The sequence below is a fragment of the Drosophila erecta genome, unplaced genomic scaffold, assembly GCF_003286155.1.
Source record: "Drosophila erecta strain 14021-0224.00,06,07 unplaced genomic scaffold, DereRS2 tig00000021-arrow-pilon, whole genome shotgun sequence".
Lineage (NCBI taxonomy): Eukaryota > Metazoa > Arthropoda > Insecta > Diptera > Drosophilidae > Drosophila > Drosophila erecta.
The window spans coordinates 25253157-25280011 of record NW_020825198.1 but is presented as its reverse complement, the minus strand read 5'-3'; the positions used below and the strand labels follow the sequence as shown (position 1 = coordinate 25280011).

The following is a 26855-nucleotide window of genomic DNA, read 5'->3' as shown; positions in this document are numbered from 1 at the left end:
TTAAATACGATTAAATTTGTTATCTTGACACTTGAAACAAACCCGATGATATCGATAATTTTTTATAAAAGCAAACATTTTTAGGAGATGAAGTTGAAGACATTACAAATATATTTAAATATTCAATAGATTAAAATGTTCTATGAGCACATTATTTTGGCCAAGAAAGGTCCCTTAGCCAGGATCTGGTTGGCAGCACATTGGGACAAAAAAATTACAAAGGCCCATGTATTTGAAACTAATATTGAAAAATCAGTGGAAGGCATTTTGCAGCCGAAAGTAAAATTAGCGCTTAGAACGTCTGGACATTTATTGCTAGGTGTTGTTCGCATTTATTCAAGAAAAGCGAAGTATTTATTAGCTGATTGCAATGAAGCCTTCGTTAAGATTAAGGTAAATTGATTTTTTCTTAACATTCTTGTAACAAAATATAAATGAAATAATGTTAAAATACTTTTTTATAGATGGCTTTTCGACCAGGCATGGTCGACTTACCAGAAGGTCACAGAGAAGCTAATGTTAATGCTATAACACTCCCAGAAGTTTTTCATGATTTTGATACAGCGTTGCCTGAATTAAACGATATTGATATTGAAGCTCAGTTTTCTATAAATCAGTCTAGAGCTGACGAGATAACAATGAGAGAAGATTACGGCAGCTTGTCTCTCTCTTTACAAGATGACGGATTTGGTGATATAGGCTTTGAAGCAGAGACGCCTGAAATTATGCGATGCTCTATACCTTCAAATATCAATGTAAGTATTTTGTATTTGTGCATTTTTCGTTTATATCATTTTATTAAAAGTACTCACAAAATAAGTAAAACCCTAGTAGGGGTAATTTACCGTTTAAGATTTGGAAAGTGCTATAATTATTTTCCAAAATGAAATACCATTTTTTTTTTTAGTTACTGTGAATTTCGGCTATTTTGAATAATGCGATTTTATTGAGTACTAATTACGTATAGTTGCCGGGTGTCGTAAATGGTTGTGCTGTTACCTCACTGCCCTTTTCCCGCGATGTGGTACTTCCTTCTTATTGTCCGATTGCGGTGTGATCCAGCGGCGTTAGCGGCTGTCCGTAATTCCTTGCAGTGCAACAGCAACTTGGTTTTAATACGGTTTTCTTAGGATGTTGGTTATGTTTGGGAGTTACTTTCCTACCTAATCGCTGGCCTTGTGGCTCAGGAATTATATCAGTTATAGACAAAATTATTACGGCTAAAGCCGGAGCAATGTTTTATTATCGGAGCGTAAGCTTTTAGATCTTGGACAGAACTAAAGTACAAAAATATATAAGCATAAGTCTACCCTAGCTCCAATGCATCACGCCATAAAGTCATGGTCGGCAAGCCGACTCAGCATTCCCATGCACCGGAATGCGGCACTCCTGGATAGGCATTGTCCGATTACCGCTGCTGGACGTTCTTAGCGCTGAACTCATTTGGGACTCGCTGGACTCATTTTGGGCGCGTCAGCATTGTTCGTGTGAAACTACTTAACTGCTAGGGTAATGTTTATGTAAAACTACTTAGTTGCTGAATCAAATATATTGGGTGCTCTCTTCAGTTTTTAACTTACACGTGTGCAAAGGGTATACTACAGAATTTGCGAAAAAAGTGTTTAAAATTGGTTTTCTACTAAAACTTGTATTTGGTTGTGTTCATTAATTTAATTGGTGAAAAAAGGAACAATTTTTAAGCTTTAAAATGCAGTATGAGCCGAAAGATGTTTACCGCAAGCAAACTCTTGAATGATATTGTAAAATAAAAACATATTTACAAAAAATCAAATTTTCTTATACATTTTTAAATATGCAAGAAGCCCTCGAAAGGTGCCGCTAAAGGCCAGTAACTGGCCAGTCTTCAAAAGGCGTAATATCCTGTGGACTGATAAGTAAAAAATAGTGCTAATTTGTGTAACAGGTTCAAGACAGTACCCACACACTCAAGACTGTCAAGAATGGTGGACTTAAAATCATACATATGATTGGTGGTATTAACACACATACAATGTATATATGTATACTTAATAATGCTTTCCTGTTGATCCTTTCTAATGATCCTTTTGTGCCAATATTGTTTTTATTGATTGAGAAACGGATATCTGTTATTCGATAATCGACTTAAGCGTTCTCGCTTGTTTTAAATATTCGGAGAAGACGTCAATAGAATCAGCAACATGAAACCACAGCGTTCATGCGGACAGACCGACAGGCAGCCAGACATGGGCAGATCTACTCGGCTAGTTATTGATACACATAAAGGGCATACACTTAAATTAACAAAATACAAAAAATCAAAATGAAGTTGGATACTTCTTTCTTTTAATGGTTTCTGACAATTTGGTTGATTGGACCAATTTTTTGATGACGTCCGGGGTGATGTTTTGCCATTCAATTCATTATTGTATGTAGGCGAATCCTACACTCCAGGAAATTCCATAGATGTTCTATGGGGTTGAGGTCCGGCGACTACGGTGGCGAGTGCAACTGGTGTTTCATGTTGTACAGCAACCAACGCTTGACATTATGAGCAGTATGCTTTGGGTCGTTGTTTTGCTGGAACCAAAAGTCATCAGCCAAACCCAAATTTTCCCTGCTCTGCTGCAAATTATCTTTTAAAATTTGCAAATCTATAAACACATTGTCGCCATACAACCCCACACCATCACTCCGCTACAACTGTGCTTAACCACTCTGTACAGAAAAGTGACTTCTGCCTACTATTTTGCCAATTTCCCGCAATGATTTTCCCTCATTACGTAGTTTGACAATTAATTTCCTCAAATTGGAAACAATTTCTTTTTCCTTCCTGCCCCATAACGATTTTTTTTTACAGAATGCCAAAACTCACTAAAACAACGAACAATAAGAAGTTTCTTGTGCTTTTATCACCGTTATTTGTGGTCTAACGGTGTACAAAACTGCATAATAAGATTTTACAAGTAACATTTTCAGTTTGTACGCATACTTTTTCTTGTGCCATATCCCATGAATTTGTACCTTTTTAATTTCTACAAAATAAGTTAAACACTTAAAGATAAGAAAGTCTTTTAATTTATTAATAATAAATGTGTTTATAACGTAAAAAAAATGAAGAAAAATTAAGTGTACTTTATAGGTTCGAAAACGCTTTCTTCCATTTGTTACATACATATATATCTTATATAAAAACGATATAAAAACAACACCGTGTTATGAGAATATATTCTTACTGAAGTCTTTGACTTAACACGTTGAATACGTTTTTTACAAAAAATTTTGTTTATACTTTTCTGCTTAGGATAAGCTATTTGATAATGATGTGTTGGAAAATATTGAGTCCTTGGATCCACATTCAACGGACGCTCATGCGGATATACCTGGTTCTCGATTGGACGGTGATGGGTTTGGAGATTCCTTTGGACGTAAGTATAAGTAACCGGAAAAATTCATATTATTTAAACTGTAAGAAGATTGTCTCTTTTTGAAAAATTATAGTTTACAGTACCCTGCAGGGAAAAATTCATCAAATCGAATGATGTTAAAAAGCTAAGATTACGCTAGTTGTTAATTTATTAGCTTGCTCAAAAGCAATCTGGATCACAGACACTTTGAATTAAAATTGATCTTTCGAAAACTATTAGGAACCTTACAAATGTTTATTTTTATTAATTTATTGCCGATTCTTTGTTATGAAAATGCATTTGAATGAGCAATACTTGCTTACTAACTTAGTTATTTATATCCGATGAGTTTGATCGTAACTCGTGAATTAAGTTTGTTGAAGTACTTACAAATGAAAGCATTAAATCCGTTTTCTGGCCGCAATATAAATCCTTTTCGTTCCGCAAGAACTGTCAGCACCTTAAAATTTTAAGTTTTGGGGTTGGGGTTTGTGTGTGAACAAATTCAATGTATAAAATAGAATCAAAAAGAAATAAATACTTGTTTATAAATATTTTTAAATTGGAATCAGTTGTTGGGCTACTAAGTTTCCGACGTAATTGTATTCCGAAACACTATGGACACTAAGCATTGAAAATATCCTCATGAATTGTATTTTGTACTTCTGTCAGTCATACCTTCGACCTTAATAATATTAATTCATATACCTTAAAAAAATTAATTCACAATGTTGTAAAATATTCCGTCATCAGAGTTGCCAAAGTCAAGTAATAAACAATGGAGAACGCTATAGTCAAGTTCCTCAACGCTCTAATACCCGTTAATTACCTAGTGGAAGTGCGAACGAGAAATTTCAACATTCTTCTTGACATAAATTGATAGTCAAGAAACTCGATTATAGTTCTCGTTCTCTCTTGTTATCTTTTAAACAAATATATGAATTAGGTAAATCAAATCATATTTTGTTTTTTCATGAACTCGCAAATTTAATTTTTAAAGCATCGAAGTGATAACGCATAAAAACCGAAATCTATAAAATCATTGGCTGCTTTTACGTGGGTTTTAAAACAACTGAGAACTTATTTTCCCAAGTTAAATAATCTGTTTAAGCATTTCCCCTGCTTAGACATCTGTTAAAGTAAATCTTTGTAATCTGGAATACATTTATCAACAAATCCCTCAATTGTATTAAATATACCCACTTATTTATTATATTAACACAAGTATTTGTAACATTAATTTTCAACCACTGATATATATGTATATATGTAAATGTCCCATATTTAATTTTTTTTTGCATTTCACATATCTGTGAATTTAAAATCTAAGAACTTGTGAAGTATAGGGGAATATTTTGTCAAATTTGCATACGTGAGCATACGAGTGCACACATACAGCGGTCGGTTGTCGCTGTATGCGTACCAGAGGTCTGTTGACTCTAGAGCGATATCAGATACCCGTTACTAAGCTAATAACGACCAAGAAATTTCAACACATTTTGGCATATGAATAGAATCTGATAAGAATAAAATTAAAAAAATATTAAACAAATTTTCAAGTTTGGGCGTGACAGTGTTGGGCAGTTTCTGGGCGTTAGAGTTGGTGTGGCCAAAATAATTTTGTTATACATATTGATAGAAGTTAGCAAGACAAATAATCTCTAAAATATTACAGTTTTAACTATTCTAGTATACTAAAGGTGAACAAATAACGGGTATAAAAACAGATATCAATAGACGATACACATACAAACATTTTTTATGTGTTCACCACCATACTGTGGTGGTCCGTACATCTTTTCAGCCTTAAAATCCGTGCAAAGGGTTTTCCCTGTAGTGGCTTCTGCAGAAATAGCAGCAGTAAGCGTTCTATGGTGACATAGTTTTCGAATCTAATTTTTGAACCCAGAGTAAGCGATGCCACTCCACTTACTTTTATTTATTTGTTGCTCCCACATTTAAAAAAGTCTGAAAAGCACAATTTATTATCAAAATAAGTTATGAAGCTTGTTTAAAGATTAAAAAATAAATAAACTTCCGATTTTGTAAAACTACAATAAACTATTCGCCAATCAAATTGTTGGGTAGGTTCATCCGGTAAACATTCAACAAATATAGAGTTGCTTCTTAAAACTGCTGTAACGAGCTGTTTTTCTTCGTTCTGCTCCATATGGGTTGTAGAAGCCAGCTCAGATACTTTCATACGGAAATATTGTCAGAGTATTACCAAAGACACTAGAATTATAAGGTGCGTAACGCCATACGATTTTTTTGCACACGATTTTTTCATGCTGACTCTAGAGCTGGCTCCAGGCTCTCTCGAATTTTGGTCAAGAGCCAGAGAGAGAGAGAGCGCTCTAGAGCCAGCAGCTCTCTTGTACGCATACAGCGACAGCCGATCAATGTATGTGTGCACACGTATGTTCATATATTGTAAATTTGACAAAAAATGCCCTTCACTTCAGAAGATTATATAATATATAATCTACATATATTATTTGTACTCGATTGCCACCAAGTCAAAAACTCTAATTTTGCAATAATACCGAATTATTTAAATAAATTACTTTATACTAGAAAATATGTCGTTAGAGTATTCATCTCGAGATGTGGAAAATATATTTGAAGTTAGTAATTCTTGGGTGCGCTGGTCCTGCCTCAATAGACAGTTAGCATATAAAGTTTTTAACTATTTAGTATAGTTAAATTACTAGTATAAAAGTAAAAAAATATGCGTACTTATGTAAATGATCAATTTTCAGTATTTTGCAAATGCAAATATTATTTTATTGAATGTTTTTGTTATATTCTAATTTAATATTTTTAAAAACCTCGCAATTTAGTGTGGGTAAAAAGGCGCGCCAAGTTTATTTTTTCTTCTTTTAATTCCTCTAAATCCGTTTGCTTAAAGCTGACAAATACATAGAGCTCATCGTTTGCTACTATTTTTCCAATTTTTAATAATATAATAATATATTTTTATATTATATTTAATAAAAGTTTATATGTGAAGTTCAGTTGTAAACGGTACAGCGGTTCGAGCGGCGATTTTCACTAACGAATATTAAAAGACCTTCTTAAAAACAAATAAAATAAAAATAAATAAAAAAATCAATTTTTAAATAATTTAAACAATAATCAAATTCGTTTCTTAGATCAAAATTGATTTCGGATCGAAAATCGTCTTCTAGCACATCTACGCATACATGCACACCTTTTTGTTTACTGTTTTTACTCACACAAGCAAGTGAAATCAACTTTTTGTTTCTTATGCTCTCAATTTTGCGCGAGCGGGGAGAGAGCAATTATTCCCGCCACCAAAAAAGTGGCTGCATAGTGCAAAACCAATGTATGGCCGTTACGCATCTTATTATTCTAGTGTCTTTGGTATTACATTATTTTTAAATGCATTATACATAGCTTTCTATAGCTTTTATTATTACTATTATTATTATTATTATCAATATTTGATTGCTTTCAAATAAATAAAAACATGTTTTGGTTATTTATCAGTAAATTGGGTTAAATAAATTGCCTCAATCAAGACCGAATGTTTTTCATTGAAATCCGTTGGCAGAGCGCACATGTATTTTTTGGACAGTTCAGCTAAACGGCGTCGCTTTTGATCAGCCATTCACGAAGTTTTACTTTTTATACAAATGGGCTAAACACATTCTGTCAATTTACTTTTTACAGTATTGATGACTGTTTGTTTTCTGTTTTATGCCGTAGGTACCACTTTTTTGTGGAACATAAATCAAAAATATATTTAGAGAAAAAATGGAAAAAAAAAACAAATGTGGGTGTTAAGAATATAAAAGATTATACGCATATTCGTCAGTTTCCGCAGCTGAACATGAACATTAAACAGGATTGACACCTTGAATCTTCGTGTCTGATTTGGGATACATGACTAAAAATTTAAGTAATTAAACTAATCGTATAAAAAGATAAAAAAAAGGGTTAATTAAATAAATTTCACTAAAAGGATTTAATTACTAGATAATAAGTATGTGGATTATTTTAAATACCTTGGACCTTAAAATTGGTTTTAAATTATGTGAATCGGAGCTTATCACTGAAAGTTATGTGCTTTTGAAGTTTGCTTTTGGTTTAAAAAAATGTTTATGCGTGAAATTGTCTTCACAAGCGAACACTTGTGCACAACATAGATGTTATTTTTAGATAGTACCGTTAGGTTTATCAAAAAAAACTGCTTCTGTTCTGAAGACTTTGATATCTTTGAAAAAGATGTAGACTACCTCCTACTAAGGTTGCCTTGAGACAAGACTGCCCCAATGGCGAAATTTTTAACGTTCGTAGTAAGTTAGAAATATCTAAGCTGAAATCGGGATACTGAAGGGTTGAATCGTCCTATAGCAGTCGTTTCAAATGCCGTACTGTATTCCTCATCTATTTTGACTGAGACCTTGCACATTATTTGTTTTGTCAATGGTTTTGTTGATGTCTGCGTAATCCTTTATAAATTTGCTGTAGTAACCGAGTAATCCTAAGAAGGATCTTGTCGTTGTCTCCTCTAACACCTTTAAACTGCCTCATCCTACTATTGGTTCTTCTTCTTTGGACTCATTGACGGGTTCTACTGTACTAGTAGCCTTCGGGTTCTATTTCCACTGTCTGGTCGCACGCACGCGTCTGTACCCTGCTCGACTATCCTCGTGTACGTATTCTTTCTGACTACCCGCGTCCCTTTTTATCTGTCTGTTGAATGTTTATAAAGCTAAACTCTTATAAATTTATCTAAATTGGTAATTTTATGTTCAACCCTTTATTTGATTCATCGAACCACGATAAATATTCGACGTCTCGAGTGCAATTTACATATTTTTCCATATTATATATCTTTGTGCTCTTTTTTTTTGTTTGTTTGTTCTAACCTTTATTCGTAATAGGTAGACGGAGTGTTACTCTTGATCAGAATCACTACCCGAAATTATGTACCCATTTGGTTCTCAGGAACCAAAAAAAAAAAAAAACCATAAAACTTAGATTATACTTGACTCTGAGACACCTTTTTCTGTGTACGTTTATTTCAGAATGTGTGTCTTGTCAATTTATATTGGTATGCCAAAACATTTTGGCAACAACTGCTCAAACGCCCACAAACCGCATTCAACTTTTAATGCAATATTTTGTAAATATCTTCCTAGCAATTTCACACGCTGTGTAATGGGTATCAGCAAAGACACTAGAATAATAAGATGCGTAACGCCATACGATTTTTTTGCACACTTCAGAAGTTTATAAACCATAAATATAAGGTTGTCAAATATACGCCTTTGTCTTTTGAATTTCGCGGCTATGTACAAAGCGCTACAGAGCTCGTATCTGGCAATACTATACATAATTTGAAGGGTCTTGACATAACCTACAAAACGACGCTATGCATGATTAGTTTGGATATTGCGTTCAACAGTTATAGACGTGTAAACATGGAGTTTACTAAAGCCGAAATTCGCGCAAAGTTTTCCTTCGTTAAAGGCAAATCCGCTAGAGAAACGTTCCGTGAGATTAATGGTGTTTTGGAGGATGGTACTCTATCACTTCGAACCGCGGAGGAATGGTTTCGACGATTCAGAGCCGGTGAAAACGACACCATGGATAAGCCAGCCGGCGGAAGACCTGTGACGACAAATACCGATCAAATCATGGAATACATCGAGTTAGACCGGCATGTGGCATCTCGTGACATCGCCCAGGAGATGGGAGTTAGTCACCAAACCATTTTAAACCATCTGCAGAAGGCTGGATACAAAAAAAAGCTTGATGTTTTGGTGCCGCATGATTTGACGCAAAAAAACCTTCTGGACCGACAATATCAAGCGAAAACGGTCGTGGTCGAAGGCCGGTGAATCGTCCCAAACAGTGGCCAAGCCGGGATTGACGGCCAGGAAGGTTTTCCTGTGTGTTTGGTGGGATTGGAAGGGAATCATCCACTATGAGCTGCTCCCATATGGCCAGACGCTTAATTCTACCATCTACTGCGAACAACTGGACCGCTTGAAGCAGGCGATCGACCAGAAGCGTCCAGAATTGGCCAACAGGAAGGGTGTAGTGTTCCACCAGGACAACGCCAGACCATACACTTCGTTGATGACTCGTCAGAAGCTACGGGAGCTCGGATGGGAGGTTTTATCGCATCCACCATATAGCCCGGACATAGCGCCAAGTGATTACCACCTGTTCCTGTCAATGGCGAATGCCCTTGGTGGTGTAAAGTTGAACTCAAAAGAGGCTTGTGAAAAGTGGCTGTTCTACGAGGGAGGTATTATGAAGTTGCCGTCTAGATGGAAACTGATTATCGAACAAAACGGCGCATATTTGAACTAAATCCGATCACTGTAACACTTTTTATAAAGCATTGAATAAAGAGCAAAAAAGCGATATTTGACAACATATTATATGAGCATACGTGTGCATACACATACAGTGATCGGCTGTCGCTGTATGCGTACAAGAGAGCTGCTGGCTCTTGAACAAAAGTTCGAGAGAGCCTGGAGCCAGCACGAAAAAATCGTGTGCAAGAAAAAACGTATGGCGTTACGCATCTTATTATTCTAGTGTCTTTGGTCAGATCGACTCCGCTATTGATCCTGATCTTTATATGATCGAAAACGCTTTCTTCTACATGTTACATATGTTTCAACGAATCTTGTATACCCTTTTACTCTACTAGTAACGGATTAAAAAATGTAAACAAAGAAAAGAATTGATAAGAAAATTTGTAACTTTTGTTTTAAATTTTATTAAGCTTTGCCTGTGATCAGCCTTAAATATAAATTTTTTTTACGAGTGCACACATACAGCGGTCGGTTGTCGCTGTATGCGTACCAGAGGTCTGTTGACTCTAGAGCGATATCAGATACCCGTTACTAAGCTAATAACGACCAAGAAATTTCAACACATTTTGGCATATGAATAGAATCTGATAAGAATAAAATTAAAAAAATATTAAACAAATTTTCAAGTTTGGGCGTGACAGTGTTGGGCAGTTTCTGGGCGTTAGAGTTGGTGTGGCCAAAATAATTTTGTTATACATATTGATAGAAGTTAGCAAGACAAATAATCTCTAAAATATTACAGTTTTAACTATTCTAGTATACTAAAGGTGAACAAATAACGGGTATAAAAACAGATATCAATAGACGATACACATACAAACATTTTTTATGTGTTCACCACCATACTGTGGTGGTCCGTACATCTTTTCAGCCTTAAAATCCGTGCAAAGGGTTTTCCCTGTAGCGGCTTCTGCAGAAATAGCAGCAGTAAGCGTTCTATGGTGACATAGTTTTCGAATCTAATTTTTGAACCCAGAGTAAGCGATGCCACTCCACTTACTTTTATTTATTTGTTGCTCCCACATTTAAAAAAGTCTGAAAAGCACAATTTATTATCAAAATAAGTTATGAAGCTTGTTTAAAGAATAAAAAATAAATAAACTTCCGATTTTGTAAAACTACAATAAACTATTCGCCAATCAAATTGTTGGGTAGGTTCATCCGGTAAACATTCAACAAATATAGAGTTGCTTCTTAAAACTGCTGTAACGAGCTGTTTTTCTTCGTTCTGCTCCATATGGGTTGTAGAAGCCAGCTCAGATACTTTCATACGGAAATATTGTCAGAGTATTACCAAAGACACTAGAATTATAAGGTGCGTAACGCCATACGATTTTTTTGCACACGATTTTTTCATGCTGACTCTAGAGCTGGCTCCAGGCTCTCTCGAATTTTGGTCAAGAGCCAGAGAGAGAGAGAGCGCTCTAGAGCCAGCAGCTCTCTTGTACGCATACAGCGACAGCCGATCAATGTATGTGTGCACACGTATGTTCATATATTGTAAATTTGACAAAAAATGCCCTTCACTTCAGAAGATTATATAATATATAATCTACATATATTATTTGTACTCGATTGCCACCAAGTCAAAAACTCTAATTTTGCAATAATACCGAATTATTTAAATAAATTACTTTATACTAGAAAATATGTCGTTAGAGTATTCATCTCGAGATGTGGAAAATATATTTGAAGTTAGTAATTCTTGGGTGCGCTGGTCCTGCCTCAATAGACAGTTAGCATATAAAGTTTTTAACTATTTAGTATAGTTAAATTACTAGTATAAAAGTAAAAAAATATGCGTACTTATGTAAATGATCAATTTTCAGTATTTTGCAAATGCAAATATTATTTTATTGAATGTTTTTGTTATATTCTAATTTAATATTTTTAAAAACCTCGCAATTTAGTGTGGGTAAAAAGGCGCGCCAAGTTTATTTTTTCTTCTTTTAATTCCTCTAAATCCGTTTGCTTAAAGCTGACAAATACATAGAGCTCATCGTTTGCTACTATTTTTCCAATTTTTAATAATATAATAATATATTTTTATATTATATTTAATAAAAGTTTATATGTGAAGTTCAGTTGTAAACGGTACAGCGGTTCGAGCGGCGATTTTCACTAACGAATATTAAAAGACCTTCTTAAAAACAAATAAAATAAAAATAAATAAAAAAATCAATTTTTAAATAATTTAAACAATAATCAAATTCGTTTCTTAGATCAAAATTGATTTCGGATCGAAAATCGTCTTCTAGCACATCTACGCATACATGCACACCTTTTTGTTTACTGTTTTTACTCACACAAGCAAGTGAAATCAAATTTTTGTTTCTTATGCTCTCAATTTTGCGCGAGCGGGGAGAGAGCAATTATTCCCGCCACCAAAAAAGTGGCTGCATAGTGCAAAACCAATGTATGGCCGTTACGCATCTTATTATTCTAGTGTCTTTGGTATTACATTATTTTTAAATGCATTATACATAGCTTTCTATAGCTTTTATTATTACTATTATTATTATTATTATTATCAATATTTGATTGCTTTCAAATAAATAAAAACATGTTTTGGTTATTTATCAGTAAATTGGGTTAAATAAATTGCCTCAATCAAGACCGAATGTTTTTCATTGAAATCCGTTGGCAGAGCGCACATGTATTTTTTGGACAGTTCAGCTAAACGGCGTCGCTTTTGATCAGCCATTCACAAAGTTTTACTTTTTATACAAATGGGCTAAACACATTCTGTCAATTTACTTTTTACAGTATTGATGACTGTTTGTTTTCTGTTTTATGCCGTAGGTACCACTTTTTTGTGGAACATAAATCAAAAATATATTTAGAGAAAAAATGGAAAAAAAAAAACAAATGTGGGTGTTAAGAATATAAAAGATTATACGCATATTCGTCAGTTTCCGCAGCTGAACATGAACATTAAACAGGATTGACACCTTGAATCTTCGTGTCTGATTTGGGATACATGACTAAAAATTTAAGTAATTAAACTAATCGTATAAAAAGATAAAAAAAAGGGTTAATTAAATAAATTTCACTAAAAGGATTTAATTACTAGATAATAAGTATGTGGATTATTTTAAATACCTTGGACCTTAAAATTGGTTTTAAATTATGTGAATCGGAGCTTATCACTGAAAGTTATGTGCTTTTGAAGTTTGCTTTTGGTTTAAAAAAATGTTTATGCGTGAAATTGTCTTCACAAGCGAACACTTGTGCACAACATAGATGTTATTTTTAGATAGTACCGTTAGGTTTATCAAAAAAAACTGCTTCTGTTCTGAAGACTTTGATATCTTTGAAAAAGATGTAGACTACCTCCTACTAAGGTTGCCTTGAGACAAGACTGCCCCAATGGCGAAATTTTTAACGTTCGTAGTAAGTTAGAAATATCTAAGCTGAAATCGGGATACTGAAGGGTTGAATCGTCCTATAGCAGTCGTTTCAAATGCCGTACTGTATTCCTCATCTATTTTGACTGAGACCTTGCACATTATTTGTTTTGTCAATGGTTTTGTTGATGTCTGCGTAATCCTTTATAAATTTGCTGTAGTAACCGAGTAATCCTAAGAAGGATCTTGTCGTTGTCTCCTCTAACACCTTTAAACTGCCTCATCCTACTATTGGTTCTTCTTCTTTGGACTCATTGACGGGTTCTACTGTACTAGTAGCCTCCGGGTTCTATTTCCACTGTCTGGTCGCACGCACGCGTTTGTACCCTGCTCGACTATCCTCGTGTACGTATTCTTTCTGACTACCCGCGTCCCTTTTTATCTGTCTGTTGAATGTTTATAAAGCTAAACTCTTATAAATTTATCTAAATTGGTAATTTTATGTTCAACCCTTTATTTGATTCATCGAACCACGATAAATATTCGACGTCTCGAGTGCAATTTACATATTTTTCCATATTATATATCTTTGTGCTCTTTTTTTTTGTTTGTTTGTTCTAACCTTTATTCGTAATAGGTAGACGGAGTGTTACTCTTGATCAGAATCACTACCCGAAATTATGTACCCATTTGGTTCTCAGGAACCAAAAAAAAAAAAAACCATAAAACTTAGATTATACTTGACTCTGAGACACCTTTTTCTGTGTACGTTTATTTCAGAATGTGTGTCTTGTCAATTTATATTGGTATGCCAAAACATTTTGGCAACAACTGCTCAAACGCCCACAAACCGCATTCAACTTTTAATGCAATATTTTGTAAATATCTTCCTAGCAATTTCACACGCTGTGTAATGGGTATCAGCAAAGACACTAGAATAATAAGATGCGTAACGCCATACGATTTTTTTGCACACTTCAGAAGTTTATAAACCATAAATATAAGGTTGTCAAATATACGCCTTTGTCTTTTGAATTTCGCGGCTATGTACAAAGCGCTACAGAGCTCGTATCTGGCAATACTATACATAATTTGAAGGGTCTTGACATAACCTACAAAACGACGCTATGCATGATTAGTTTGGATATTGCGTTCAACAGTTATAGACGTGTAAACATGGAGTTCACTAAAGCCGAAATTCGCGCTAAGTTTTCCTTCGTTAAAGGCAAATCCGCTAGAGAAACGTTCCGTGAGATTAATGGTGTTTTGGAGGATGGTACTCTATCACTTCGAACCGCGGAGGAATGGTTTCGACGATTCAGAGCCGGTGAAAACGACACCATGGATAAGCCAGCCGGCGGAAGACCTGTGACGACAAATACCGATCAAATCATGGAATACATCGAGTTAGACCGGCATGTGGCATCTCGTGACATCGCCCAGGAGATGGGAGTTAGTCACCAAACCATTTTAAACCATCTGCAGAAGGCTGGATACAAAAAAAAGCTTGATGTTTTGGTGCCGCATGATTTGACGCAAAAAAACCTTCTGGACCGACAATATCAAGCGAAAACGGTCGTGGTCGAAGGCCGGTGAATCGTCCCAAACAGTGGCCAAGCCGGGATTGATGGCCAGGAAGGTTTTCCTGTGTGTTTGGTGGGATTGGAAGGGAATCATCCACTATGAGCTGCTCCCATATGGCCAGACGCTTAATTCTACCATCTACTGCGAACAACTGGACCGCTTGAAGCAGGCGATCGACCAGAAGCGTCCAGAATTGGCCAACAGGAAGGGTGTAGTGTTCCACCAGGACAACGCCAGACCATACACTTCGTTGATGACTCGTCAGAAGCTACGGGAGCTCGGATGGGAGGTTTTATCGCATCCACCATATAGCCCGGACATAGCGCCAAGTGATTACCACCTGTTCCTGTCAATGGCGAATGCCCTTGGTGGTGTAAAGTTGAACTCAAAAGAGGCTTGTGAAAAGTGGCTGTTCTACGAGGGAGGTATTATGAAGTTGCCGTCTAGATGGAAACTGATTATCGAACAAAACGGCGCATATTTGAACTAAATCCGATCACTGTAACACTTTTTATAAAGCATTGAATAAAGAGCAAAAAAGCGATATTTGACAACATATTATATGAGCATACGTGTGCATACACATACAGTGATCGGCTGTCGCTGTATGCGTACAAGAGAGCTGCTGGCTCTTGAACAAAAGTTCGAGAGAGCCTGGAGCCAGCACGAAAAAATCGTGTGCAAGAAAAAACGTATGGCGTTACGCATCTTATTATTCTAGTGTCTTTGGTCAGATCGACTCCGCTATTGATCCTGATCTTTATATGATCGAAAACGCTTTCTTCTACATGTTACATATGTTTCAACGAATCTTGTATACCCTTTTACTCTACTAGTAACGGATTAAAAAATGTAAACAAAGAAAAGAATTGATAAGAAAATTTGTAACTTTTGTTTTAAATTTTATTAAGCTTTGCCTGTGATCAGCCTTAAATATAAATTTTTTTTACGAGTGCACACATACAGCGGTCGGTTGTCGCTGTATGCGTACCAGAGGTCTGTTGACTCTAGAGCGATATCAGATACCCGTTACTAAGCTAATAACGACCAAGAAATTTCAACACATTTTGGCATATGAATAGAATCTGATAAGAATAAAATTAAAAAAATATTAAACAAATTTTCAAGTTTGGGCGTGACAGTGTTGGGCAGTTTCTGGGCGTTAGAGTTGGTGTGGCCAAAATAATTTTGTTATACATATTGATAGAAGTTAGCAAGACAAATAATCTCTAAAATATTACAGTTTTAACTATTCTAGTATACTAAAGGTGAACAAATAACGGGTATAAAAACAGATATCAATAGACGATACACATACAAACATTTTTTATGTGTTCACCACCATACTGTGGTGGTCCGTACATCTTTTCAGCCTTAAAATCCGTGCAAAGGGTTTTCCCTGTAGCGGCTTCTGCAAAAATAGCAGCAGTAAGCGTTCTATGGTGACATAGTTTTCGAATCTAATTTTTGAACCCAGAGTAAGCGATGCCACTCCACTTACTTTTATTTATTTGTTGCTCCCACATTTAAAAAAGTCTGAAAAGCACAATTTATTATCAAAATAAGTTATGAAGCTTGTTTAAAGAATAAAAAATAAATAAACTTCCGATTTTGTAAAACTACAATAAACTATTCGCCAATCAAATTGTTGGGTAGGTTCATCCGGTAAACATTCAACAAATATAGAGTTGCTTCTTAAAACTGCTGTAACGAGCTGTTTTTCTTCGTTCTGCTCCATATGGGTTGTAGAAGCCAGCTCAGATACTTTCATACGGAAATATTGTCAGAGTATTACCAAAGACACTAGAATTATAAGGTGCGTAACGCCATACGATTTTTTTGCACACGATTTTTTCATGCTGACTCTAGAGCTGGCTCCAGGCTCTCTCTCCAGAGAGAGAGAGAGCGCTCTAGAGCCAGCAGCTCTCTTGTACGCATACAGCGAAAGCCGATCAATGTATGTGTGCACACGTATGTTCATATATTGTAAATTTGACAAAAAATGCCCTTCACTTCAGAAGATTATATAATATATAATCTACATATATTATTTGTACTCGATTGCCACCAAGTCAAAAACTCTAATTTTGCAATAATACCGAATTATTTAAATAAATTACTTTATACTAGAAAATATGTCGTTAGAGTATTCATCTCGAGATGTGGAAAATATATTTGAAGTTAGTAATTCTTGGGTGCGCTGGTCCTGCCTCAAGATTTCAATTTTGCAATAGACAGTTAGCATATAAAGTTTTTAACTATTTAGTATAGTTAAATTACTAGTATAAAAGTAAAAAAAATATGCGTACTTATGTAAATGATCAATTTTCAGTATTTTGCAAATGCAAATATTATTTTATTGAATGTTTTTGTTATATTCTAATTTAATATTTTTAAAAACCTCGCAATTTAGTGTGGGTAAAAAGGAGCGCCAAGTTTATTTTTTCTTCTTTTAATTCCTCTAAATCCGTTTGCTTAAAGCTGACAAATACATAGAGCTCATCGTTTGCTACTATTTTTCCAATTTTTAATAATATAATAATATATTTTTATATTATATTTAATAAAAGTTTATATGTGAAGTTCAGTTGTAAACGGTACAGCGGTTCGAGCGGCGATTTTCACTAACGAATATTAAAAGACCTTCTTAAAAACAAATAAAATAAAAATAAATAAAAAAATCAATTTTTAAATAATTTAAACAATAATCAAATTCGTTTCTTAGATCAAAATTGATTTCGGATCGAAAATCGTCTTCTAGCACATCTACGCATACATGCACACCTTTTTGTTTACTGTTTTTACTCACACAAGCAAGTGAAATCAACTTTTTGTTTCTTATGCTCTCAATTTTGCGCGAGCGGGGAGAGAGCAATTATTCCCGCCACCAAAAAAGTGGCTGCATAGTGCAAAACCAATGTATGGCCGTTACGCATCTTATTATTCTAGTGTCTTTGGTATTACATTATTTTTAAATGCATTATACATAGCTTTCTATAGCTTTTATTATTACTATTATTATTATTATTATCAATATTTGATTGCTTTCAAATAAATAAAAACATGTTTTGGTTATTTATCAGTAAATTGGGTTAAATAAATTGCCTCAATCAAGACCGAATGTTTTTCATTGAAATCCGTTGGCAGAGCGCACATGTATTTTTTGGACAGTTCAGCTAAACGGCGTCGCTTTTGATCAGCCATTCACAAAGTTTTACTTTTTATACAAATGGGCTAAACACATTCTGTCAATTTACTTTTTACAGTATTGATGACTGTTTGTTTTCTGTTTTATGCCGTAGGTACCACTTTTTTGTGGAACATAAATCAAAAATATATTTAGAGAAAAAATGGAAAAAAAAAACAAATGTGGGTGTTAAGAATATAAAAGATTATACGCATATTCGTCAGTTTCCGCAGCTGAACATGAACATTAAACAGGATTGACACCTTGAATCTTCGTGTCTGATTTGGGATACATGACTAAAAATTTAAGTAATTAAACTAATCGTATAAAAAGATAAAAAAAAGGGTTAATTAAATAAATTTCACTAAAAGGATTTAATTACTAGATAATAAGTATGTGGATTATTTTAAATACCTTGGACCTTAAAATTGGTTTTAAATTATGTGAATCGGAGCTTATCACTGAAAGTTATGTGCTTTTGAAGTTTGCTTTTGGTTTAAAAAAATGTTTATGCGTGAAATTGTCTTCACAAGCGAACACTTGTGCACAACATAGATGTTATTTTTAGATAGTACCGTTAGGTTTATCAAAAAAAACTGCTTCTGTTCTGAAGACTTTGATATCTTTGAAAAAGATGTAGACTACCTCCTACTAAGGGTGCCTTGAGACAAGACTGCCCCAATGGCGAAATTTTTAACGTTCGTAGTAAGTTAGAAATATCTAAGCTGAAATCGGGATACTGAAGGGTTGAATCGTCCTATAGCAGTCGTTTCAAATGCCGTACTGTATTCCTCATCTATTTTGACTGAGACCTTGCACATTATTTGTTTTGTCAATGGTTTTGTTGATGTCTGCGTAATCCTTTATAAATTTGCTGTAGTAACCGAGTAATCCTAAGAAGGATCTTGTCGTTGTCTCCTCTAACACCTTTAAACTGCCTCATCCTACTATTGGTTCTTCTTCTTTGGACTCATTGACGGGTTCTACTGTACTAGTAGCCTCCGGGTTCTATTTCCACTGTCTGGTCGCACGCACGCGTCTGTACCCTGCTCGACTATCCTCGTGTACGTATTCTTTCTGACTACCCGCGTCCCTTTTTATCTGTCTGTTGAATGTTTATAAAGCTAAACTCTTATAAATTTATCTAAATTGGTAATTTTATGTTCAACCCTTTATTTGATTCATCGAACCACGATAAATATTCGACGTCTCGAGTGCAATTTACATATTTTTCCATATTATATATCTTTGTGCTCTTTTTTTTTGTTTGTTTGTTCTAACCTTTATTCGTAATAGGTAGACGGAGTGTTACTCTTGATCAGAATCACTACCCGAAATTATGTACCCATTTGGTTCTCAGGAACCAAAAAAAAAAAAAAACCATAAAACTTAGATTATACTTGACTCTGAGACACCTTTTTCTGTGTACGTTTATTTCAGAATGTGTGTCTTGTCAATTTATATTGGTATGCCAAAACATTTTGGCAACAACTGCTCAAACGCCCACAAACCGCATTCAACTTTTAATGCAATATTTTGTAAATATCTTCCTAGCAATTTCACACGCTGTGTAATGGGTATCAGCAAAGACACTAGAATAATAAGATGCGTAACGCCATACGATTTTTTTGCACACTTCAGAAGTTTATAAACCATAAATATAAGGTTGTCAAATATACGCCTTTGTCTTTTGAATTTCGCGGCTATGTACAAAGCGCTACAGAGCTCGTATCTGGCAATACTATACATAATTTGAAGGGTCTTGACATAACCTACAAAACGACGCTATGCATGATTAGTTTGGATATTGCGTTCAACAGTTATAGACGTGTAAACATGGAGTTCACTAAAGCCGAAATTCGCGCTAAGTTTTCCTTCGTTAAAGGCAAATCCGCTAGAGAAACGTTCCGTGAGATTAATGGTGTTTTGGGGGATGGTACTCTATCACTTCGAACCGCGGAGGAATGGTTTCGACGATTCAGAGCCGGTGAAAACGACACCATGGATAAGCCAGCCGGCGGAAGACCTGTGACGACAAATACCGATCAAATCATGGAATACATCGAGTTAGACCGGCATGTTGCATCTCGTGACATCGCCCAGGAGATGGGAGTTAGTCACCAAACCATTTTAAACCATCTGCAGAAGGCTGGATACAAAAAAAAGCTTGATGTTTTGGTGCCGCATGATTTGACGCAAAAAAACCTTCTGGACCGACAATATCAAGCGAAAACGGTCGTGGTCGAAGGCCGGTGAATCGTCCCAAACAGTGGCCAAGCCGGGATTGATGGCCAGGAAGGTTTTGCTGTGTGTTTGGTGGGATTGAAAGGGAATCATCCACTATGAGCTGCTCCCATATGGCCAGACGCTTAATTCTACCATCTACTGCGAACAACTGGACCGCTTGAAGCAGGCGATCGACCAGAAGCGTCCAGAATTGGCCAACAGGAAGGGTGTAGTGTTCCACCAGGACAACGCCAGACCATACACTTCGTTGATGACTCGTCAGAAGCTACGGGAGCTCGGATGGGAGGTTTTATCGCATCCACCATATAGCCCGGACATAGCGCCAAGTGATTACCACCTGTTCCTGTCAATGGCGAATGCCCTTGGTGGTGTAAAGTTGAACTCAAAAGAGGCTTGTGAAAAGTGGCTGTCCGAGTTCTTCGCAAATAAGGAATAAGGGCTTCTACGAGGGAGGTATTATGAAGTTGCCGTCTAGATGGAAACAGATTATCGAACAAAACGGCGCATATTTGAACTAAATCCGATCACTGTAACACTTTTTATAAAGCATTGAATAAAGAGCAAAAAAGCGATATTTGACAACATATTATATGAGCATACGTGTGCATACACATACAGTGATCGGCTGTCGCTGTATGCGTACAAGAGAGCTGCTGGCTCTTGAACAAAAGTTCGAGAGAGCCTGGAGCCAGCACGAAAAAATCGTGTGCAAGAAAAAACGTATGGCGTTACGCATCTTATTATTCTAGTGTCTTTGGTCAGATCGACTCCGCTATTGATCCTGATCTTTATATGATCGAAAACGCTTTCTTCTACATGTTACATATGTTTCAACGAATCTTGTATACCCTTTTACTCTACTAGTAACGGATTAAAAAATGTAAACAAAGAAAAGAATTGATAAGAAAATTTGTAACTTTTGTTTTAAATTTTATTAAGCTTTGCCTGTGATCAGCCTTAAATATAAATTTTTTTTAGAACCAGCCCTTTTTGAAGACGATCTTTTCGGTGATTCCTCTCAGCCAGTTGAGCAGATTCCCAAAGCTTCTGCTGTTATCAACGCAGATGAATCTGATGAAGACGCCATTGATAATATTCATAACGTTCCGTCGCCTGCATCCTCGCTCGCTAATTCAATTGAAGATGAGAAAGAGGGTAAAAGACTTAATAAGATATCTCTATAAATTTGTTATTAATAATAAACTATTTTAGAAAATAATTTGAATGAGCATGCTAGTGTATCCGAAAATGTGCCAATAAATGAAATAACGCTAATTCAAAACGAAGATGAGGGATTTGCGTTAGCTCCTTTAGATGCATCGATTCATAAAGGCGTAACCAAAGCCAAACGCAAAAGAAAACTTATTATCGACGAAATAAAAAATATTTCTGGAGAAGAAATGAAGGCTCAGTTAGCCGATACATCTGATATATTAACCACACTTGATCTGGCCCCACCAACGAAAAGGTATTATGTGTATGTAATTTATACAAACTAAAAAAATAATCAACGTGAACACAAACCTTTATTTTAGGTTAATGTATTGGAAAGAAACTGGAGGTGTCGAAAAACTTTTTTCATTACCTTCGCGATCCATTCCAGCTAGAGCTTTGTTCAGTAATTACAATAGACAGTTGTTTTCGCATTCAACATTCTTTGAGGACTTTTCAAGTGTTGCACCAATGGAAATTCTTGCACTGGAATTTTATGCCAAAGAAAACGAGAACGCATTAATTATTTTTAATAAAAAAGGGCGCAAACGTAAGAATGAAATTGTGTCTAATTCGTACTTGGACCATGCAGCCGATTCACTTATTCAAAGTTTGGAAGCTCCTGAAGTCCTGAGAGAGAATCATAAATCTCTAGGGATATCTACCGTTTCTGTGGACATTGTATCAAAAGAGCAAGAAAGTATGGCATGTCAAAATGAATTGACATTTTTTGATAGTATGCGAAGTCCAGACCTTTTGTCCTTAAATGAAATGGAACAGTTATCATCAATAACTGAGATGCCTTTAACACCAAGAAACACGAATCATGACATGGGGGACGATTTTAATCAAGGAGACTCAACACCAGCTGGATTGGATCACGGTCACGCCACTCCGCAGCATGGAAATATTGGCGAGATGGATCATAACCCTATTATACCCACAGAAAAGATTACAGCCATTTTAAATGAATCTGGGTGTCAACCTTTATTGAGTGACAACGGCTTTTCAAAAAAGGGAAATAATATTTTAAAAGGATGGCACAACTATGAAATTCCCAGTTTTGTTGGCCAGGTAGGTTATAAAAATGGTTAATGGTTAATGATTATTATTATTTAATGCTACACAACTCTGCCATACGTCCTTATTGTAGGTAGAAAATTATTCAGAACAATTTTAGATATTCCGACTAATTAAAAAAAAAAGTCTTTGTTTAAATTGCTATCAGCTTATACCTATATATAATAGGTTGGAAAATATCTCCCTTCCGCTTTTTTGCTCTTTATTCAATGCTTTATAAAAAGTGTTACAGTGATCGGATTTAGTTCAAATATGCGCCGTTTTGTTCGATAATCTGTTTCCATCTAGATGACAACTTCATAATACCTCCCTCGTAGAAGCCACACGAAGTGTGTGGTCTGGCGTTGTCCTGGTGGAACACTACACCCTTCCTGTTGGCCAATTCTGGACGCTTCTGGTCGATCGCCTGCTTCAAGCGGTCCAGTTGTTCGCAGTAGATGGTAGAATTAAGCGTCTGGCCATATGGGAGCAGCTCATAGTGGATGATTCCCTTCCAATCCCACCAAACACACAGCAAAACCATCCTGGCCGTCAATCCCGGCTTGGCCACTGTTTGGGACGATTCACCGGCCTTCGACCACGACCGTTTTCGCTTGATATTGTCGTATGTGATCCATTTTTCGTCGCCAGTCACCATCCGCTTCAAGAATGGGTCGAGTTCGTTCCGTTTCAGCAGCATATCGCAGGCGTTGATTCGGTCCAGAAGGTTATTTTGCGTCAAATCATGCGGCACCCAAACATCAAGCTTTTTTTGTATCCAGCCTTCTGCAGATGGTTTAAAATGGTTTGGTGACTAACTCCCATCTCCTGGGCGATGTCACGAGATGCCACATGCCGGTCTAACTCGATGTATTCCATGATTTGATCGGTATTTGTCGTCACAGGTCTTCCGCCGGCTGGCTTATCCATGGTGTCGTTTTCACCGGCTCTGAATCGTCGAAACCTCCGCGGTTCGAAGTGATAGAGTACCATCCTCCAAAACACCATTAATCTCACGGAACGTTTCTCTAGCGGATTTGCCTTTAACGAAGGAAAACTTAGCGCGAATTTCGGCTTTAGTGAACTCCATGTTTACACGTCTATAACTGTTGAACGCAATATCCAAACTAATCATTTCAAAAAAACCTTTCAAATTATGTATAGTATTGCCAGATACGAGCTCTGTAGCGCTTTGTACATAGCCGCGAAATTCAAAAGACAAAAAGGCGGAAGAGAGATATTTGCCAAACAATATAAATAATAATATAATAAATTAATAATATATAAATGAATAAATAAATATAAAATATATATATACAAAGCAATTTAAATACAGTCAATTTTTTTTAAATTCCATCTATAATGTTATATATATTGTAATAATTGTATATAGTTATATATATATAATATAATATATATATTTAATATATAGTAAATATATAATAATATATATAGTAATAATATATAATAATATATATAATGATAATATATAATATAATATACTAATTCAAAAAAATAGGGTATTAGACGTACAGTGCGCTGGGATCAGCAACACGACTCGATCTAATCGGAACAGCAGTGTATTGGTTTTTGAAATAACGAATCCTTGCCAACTATGTAGTTTCCTACTTAAACACTACTGAAAATCATCACGATTGCTGCTTCTACGCCCACAAGGGCGCACAGATGACGGTCTTTTCGACGTACTTTTTATAATTATGACGGTATTTTGCATTAGTAATGGCTCTTGCAGGAAATCTGAATAGGCAGTCGACCAATTTAGAAGAATGACTGATTACCTGTCCAGAATAGTGAAACACCAGGTAGTCGTCTAAATTATGAATCTCACACCCATCACCAAATTACATACAAAAATATCTCTAGATATTTGAGGCACATGACTCGAAAATTAATTAAAATAATAAAAGTAAAAGCTACTTGTTTTAATTTATTAACCAACTTTATTAATTCAATCATGAACATAAATTACACACTTTTGTGTATTTTCAGAATCACTGTGACGAACAAATGGAAAATGAAACCGATGAACAATTTGAGGAACGTGTTTTAAATAAGAGAGCTGCTCACCTTTTTATTGACGTAAGATCACATTTTATAGCTAGGGACTGTTTGGAACTTTCTCAGCTTACATCAGGAAATTCTAGAAAACAGGTAAAACACTGATTAAAATGTTAAATGTTAATGTATATAATAATATTATTAACAATTAATAATAATAATATTATATATATTTATAATATTTATTGCCAATAATATTTAGTCCTATCCCGGAAAACAAGTAAGTTTTTTAGCGGACAGCGATCAGGCTGATCCTCGTCCTCATAATATTTATTAATAACATTATTCGTTAGCTGTAACGCTGCAGTCGCCAGATACCCATGTGGGTGTTTGTAAAGTGTGCCTTTCAATGGTTTTGCGGGCTCTTGAATGTGTGCATTTGCAGAGATTTTATATTCAGAAAAATTACTTTAATGCTTGGAAGAGGCTTCCATTTTAAGGTCTGCGTCGGAATCTGCCAGATTGCTCAGATTTTCGTTTGGAAGAAAGTAGTATGCCTGTTTTACTCAGTATTATTTCCGTGTTTTTTGGTTTTGTGTAAACCATTTCGAGGATTTTAGAAAGATAGCAAAAGAGAACGCTATAGTCGCATACCTCGACTATCAGATACCTGTTTCTCTGCTAGTGGGAGTGGGGTAATGGGCGTTACAGTAAGCGTGGTCAACATTTTTTTAGTATATTGATAAAAATTGGAAAGACACATAGGAAAATGAAACATTTTCAACATTTTGGGCGTGGCAACATAGTTGCGCTGCTTGACTTGAATCGGTATGTTTCTAGTTCTCTGTAGTTCCTGAGATCTCGACGTTCATACGGACGGAGAGACGGACATAGCCAGATCGACTCCGCTATTGATCCTGATATGGAGATATTGATATATACTTTATATGGTCGGAAACGCTTCCTTCTACCTTTTACATACTTTTCAACGAATCTACAAATACTTTTACTCTAGAAATAACTGGAAGGCTTTGGTGTATATCTGCACGCTTAATCTCAGACTTTAATAGTTTTTGAGATCTTCATGCTCAAACGGACAGACCGACGGATATTTTTCAAGATATCTGTCCCTAACAATATAATTTTACCATATGTTCTGCTGATTTTCTGATGGTTAAAAGCTATGATAAAAATAGGAAATTTATAGAAATAGAAATTTTCTGCCTTTAATTCGATCTCTTTTCTCTTCTCCTGCAACATTATGGCGTATAAATATAAATAAATATTTGTAATTTTTTTTTTTGTTTAACTACGATGTATCCGTCTATTTCTAACACACCTCCATTTTTAAATAATGAGGTGACTAACCTAAGAAATTTACCGTTTCTCAGTCTGGCTTTTTTAAATGCTCGGTAAAATTTTACGGTACTAAATTTTCGGCTATCTCAGGCCTTTTAAATTTTTACTTATTTTCAAACATATGCCATCGACACTGACTTTAGTAAACCATTTCTCTCTGTTAAGCATTCACTTATGGCAAGGAATGTCGATTTATTATGTTACCTGGTTGATCTTTTAAATTGTATCTTAAGTTACTTTAATAGCAGAACACTAATGGTCCTCTTTAAAAATTCTCTTTCTTGTTATCCGGCGTCCACCTTGGTCCGCTTCTTTCTACCTTATTTATTAAAGACGCTCCCTTAGCTATAACACATTCCTGTCTACTTATGTATGCAGATAATGTTAAATTATACAGTATCAGGACATTTATTGCCATTCGGCTTATGGTGCCGTGAAAACTTAATAAACTTAAAAGGCCCTCCCTTAGTGATAACACATTCTAGTGTATGAAGGATTTTCTGTGCTAAGATGGCCTACACCATTCACTCCCGTCACCTAATGGTGTGGAAGATCTTTCCGCCATGCTTCATCTACAAGGCCCTCTTGTGCGGTTTGTGGGCGTTACAGTGGGCGTGGCACATGGCGTCCTCACATGACCAAAACCCTATTCCCCTAATTTTAAATCGCTAATACACGGTATTATGTTAACTCTATAATAGACTTTATCCTCTATCTTAAAGCAATCAATACTACCATTTTTAGGTACAAAACTAGATCATACTCATTTTCTTATGTATTCTCCTCGTGCTTTACAGTTTTCTATATTGCGTCTGTAGCAATCAGAAAATTTCTTTTTGTATCAAAAATTTTAAAATTATTTATTAATTAATATTTGTGCGTACTTCTTTTCAGGCGGCTCAAAAATTTTACTCCCTCCTCGTCCTAAAGAAGTTTAAGGTGCTTCACATTGATCAATCTGCTCCCTATGCAGACATTACTATAACTCGAGGACCAACGTTCGAAAACCCAAAAATTTAAGGATTTTAATGTAAATCTGTTTTAATTCACATTGATAATTTATTTTGAAAATAAGTACAAAGTTAAACAAATA

At 35.4% G+C, this 26855-nt stretch overlaps 1 protein-coding gene across 1 annotated transcript; it reads left to right on the top strand.

Moving 5' to 3' along the window:
- On the top strand, positions 1–26855 carry LOC26526220 (double-strand-break repair protein rad21 homolog). Its single transcript, XM_015158757.2, has 8 exons — positions 1–393; positions 465–755; positions 3284–3407; positions 21092–21268; positions 21326–21581; positions 21649–22399; positions 24395–24556; positions 26657–26855. The coding sequence occupies exons 1-8, from the start codon at positions 136–138 to the stop codon at positions 26780–26782; spliced, it is 2145 nt and encodes a 714-aa protein (XP_015014243.1). The 5' UTR covers positions 1–135; the 3' UTR covers positions 26783–26855.

What these genes read in the sequence shown, in the direction of transcription:
- LOC26526220 (XM_015158757.2), top strand. Translation starts at nt 136, where the DNA reads ATGTTCTATGAGCACATTATTTTGGCCAAGAAAGGTCCCTTAGCCAGG. An exon ending in AAGCCTTCGTTAAGATTAAG is followed by an intron (nt 394 to 464) that starts GTAAATTGATTT and finishes ACTTTTTTATAG; the next exon opens with ATGGCTTTTCGACCAGGCAT. An exon ending in GTTTGGAGATTCCTTTGGAC is followed by an intron (nt 3,408 to 21,091) that starts GTAAGTATAAGT and finishes AATTTTTTTTAG; the next exon opens with AACCAGCCCTTTTTGAAGAC.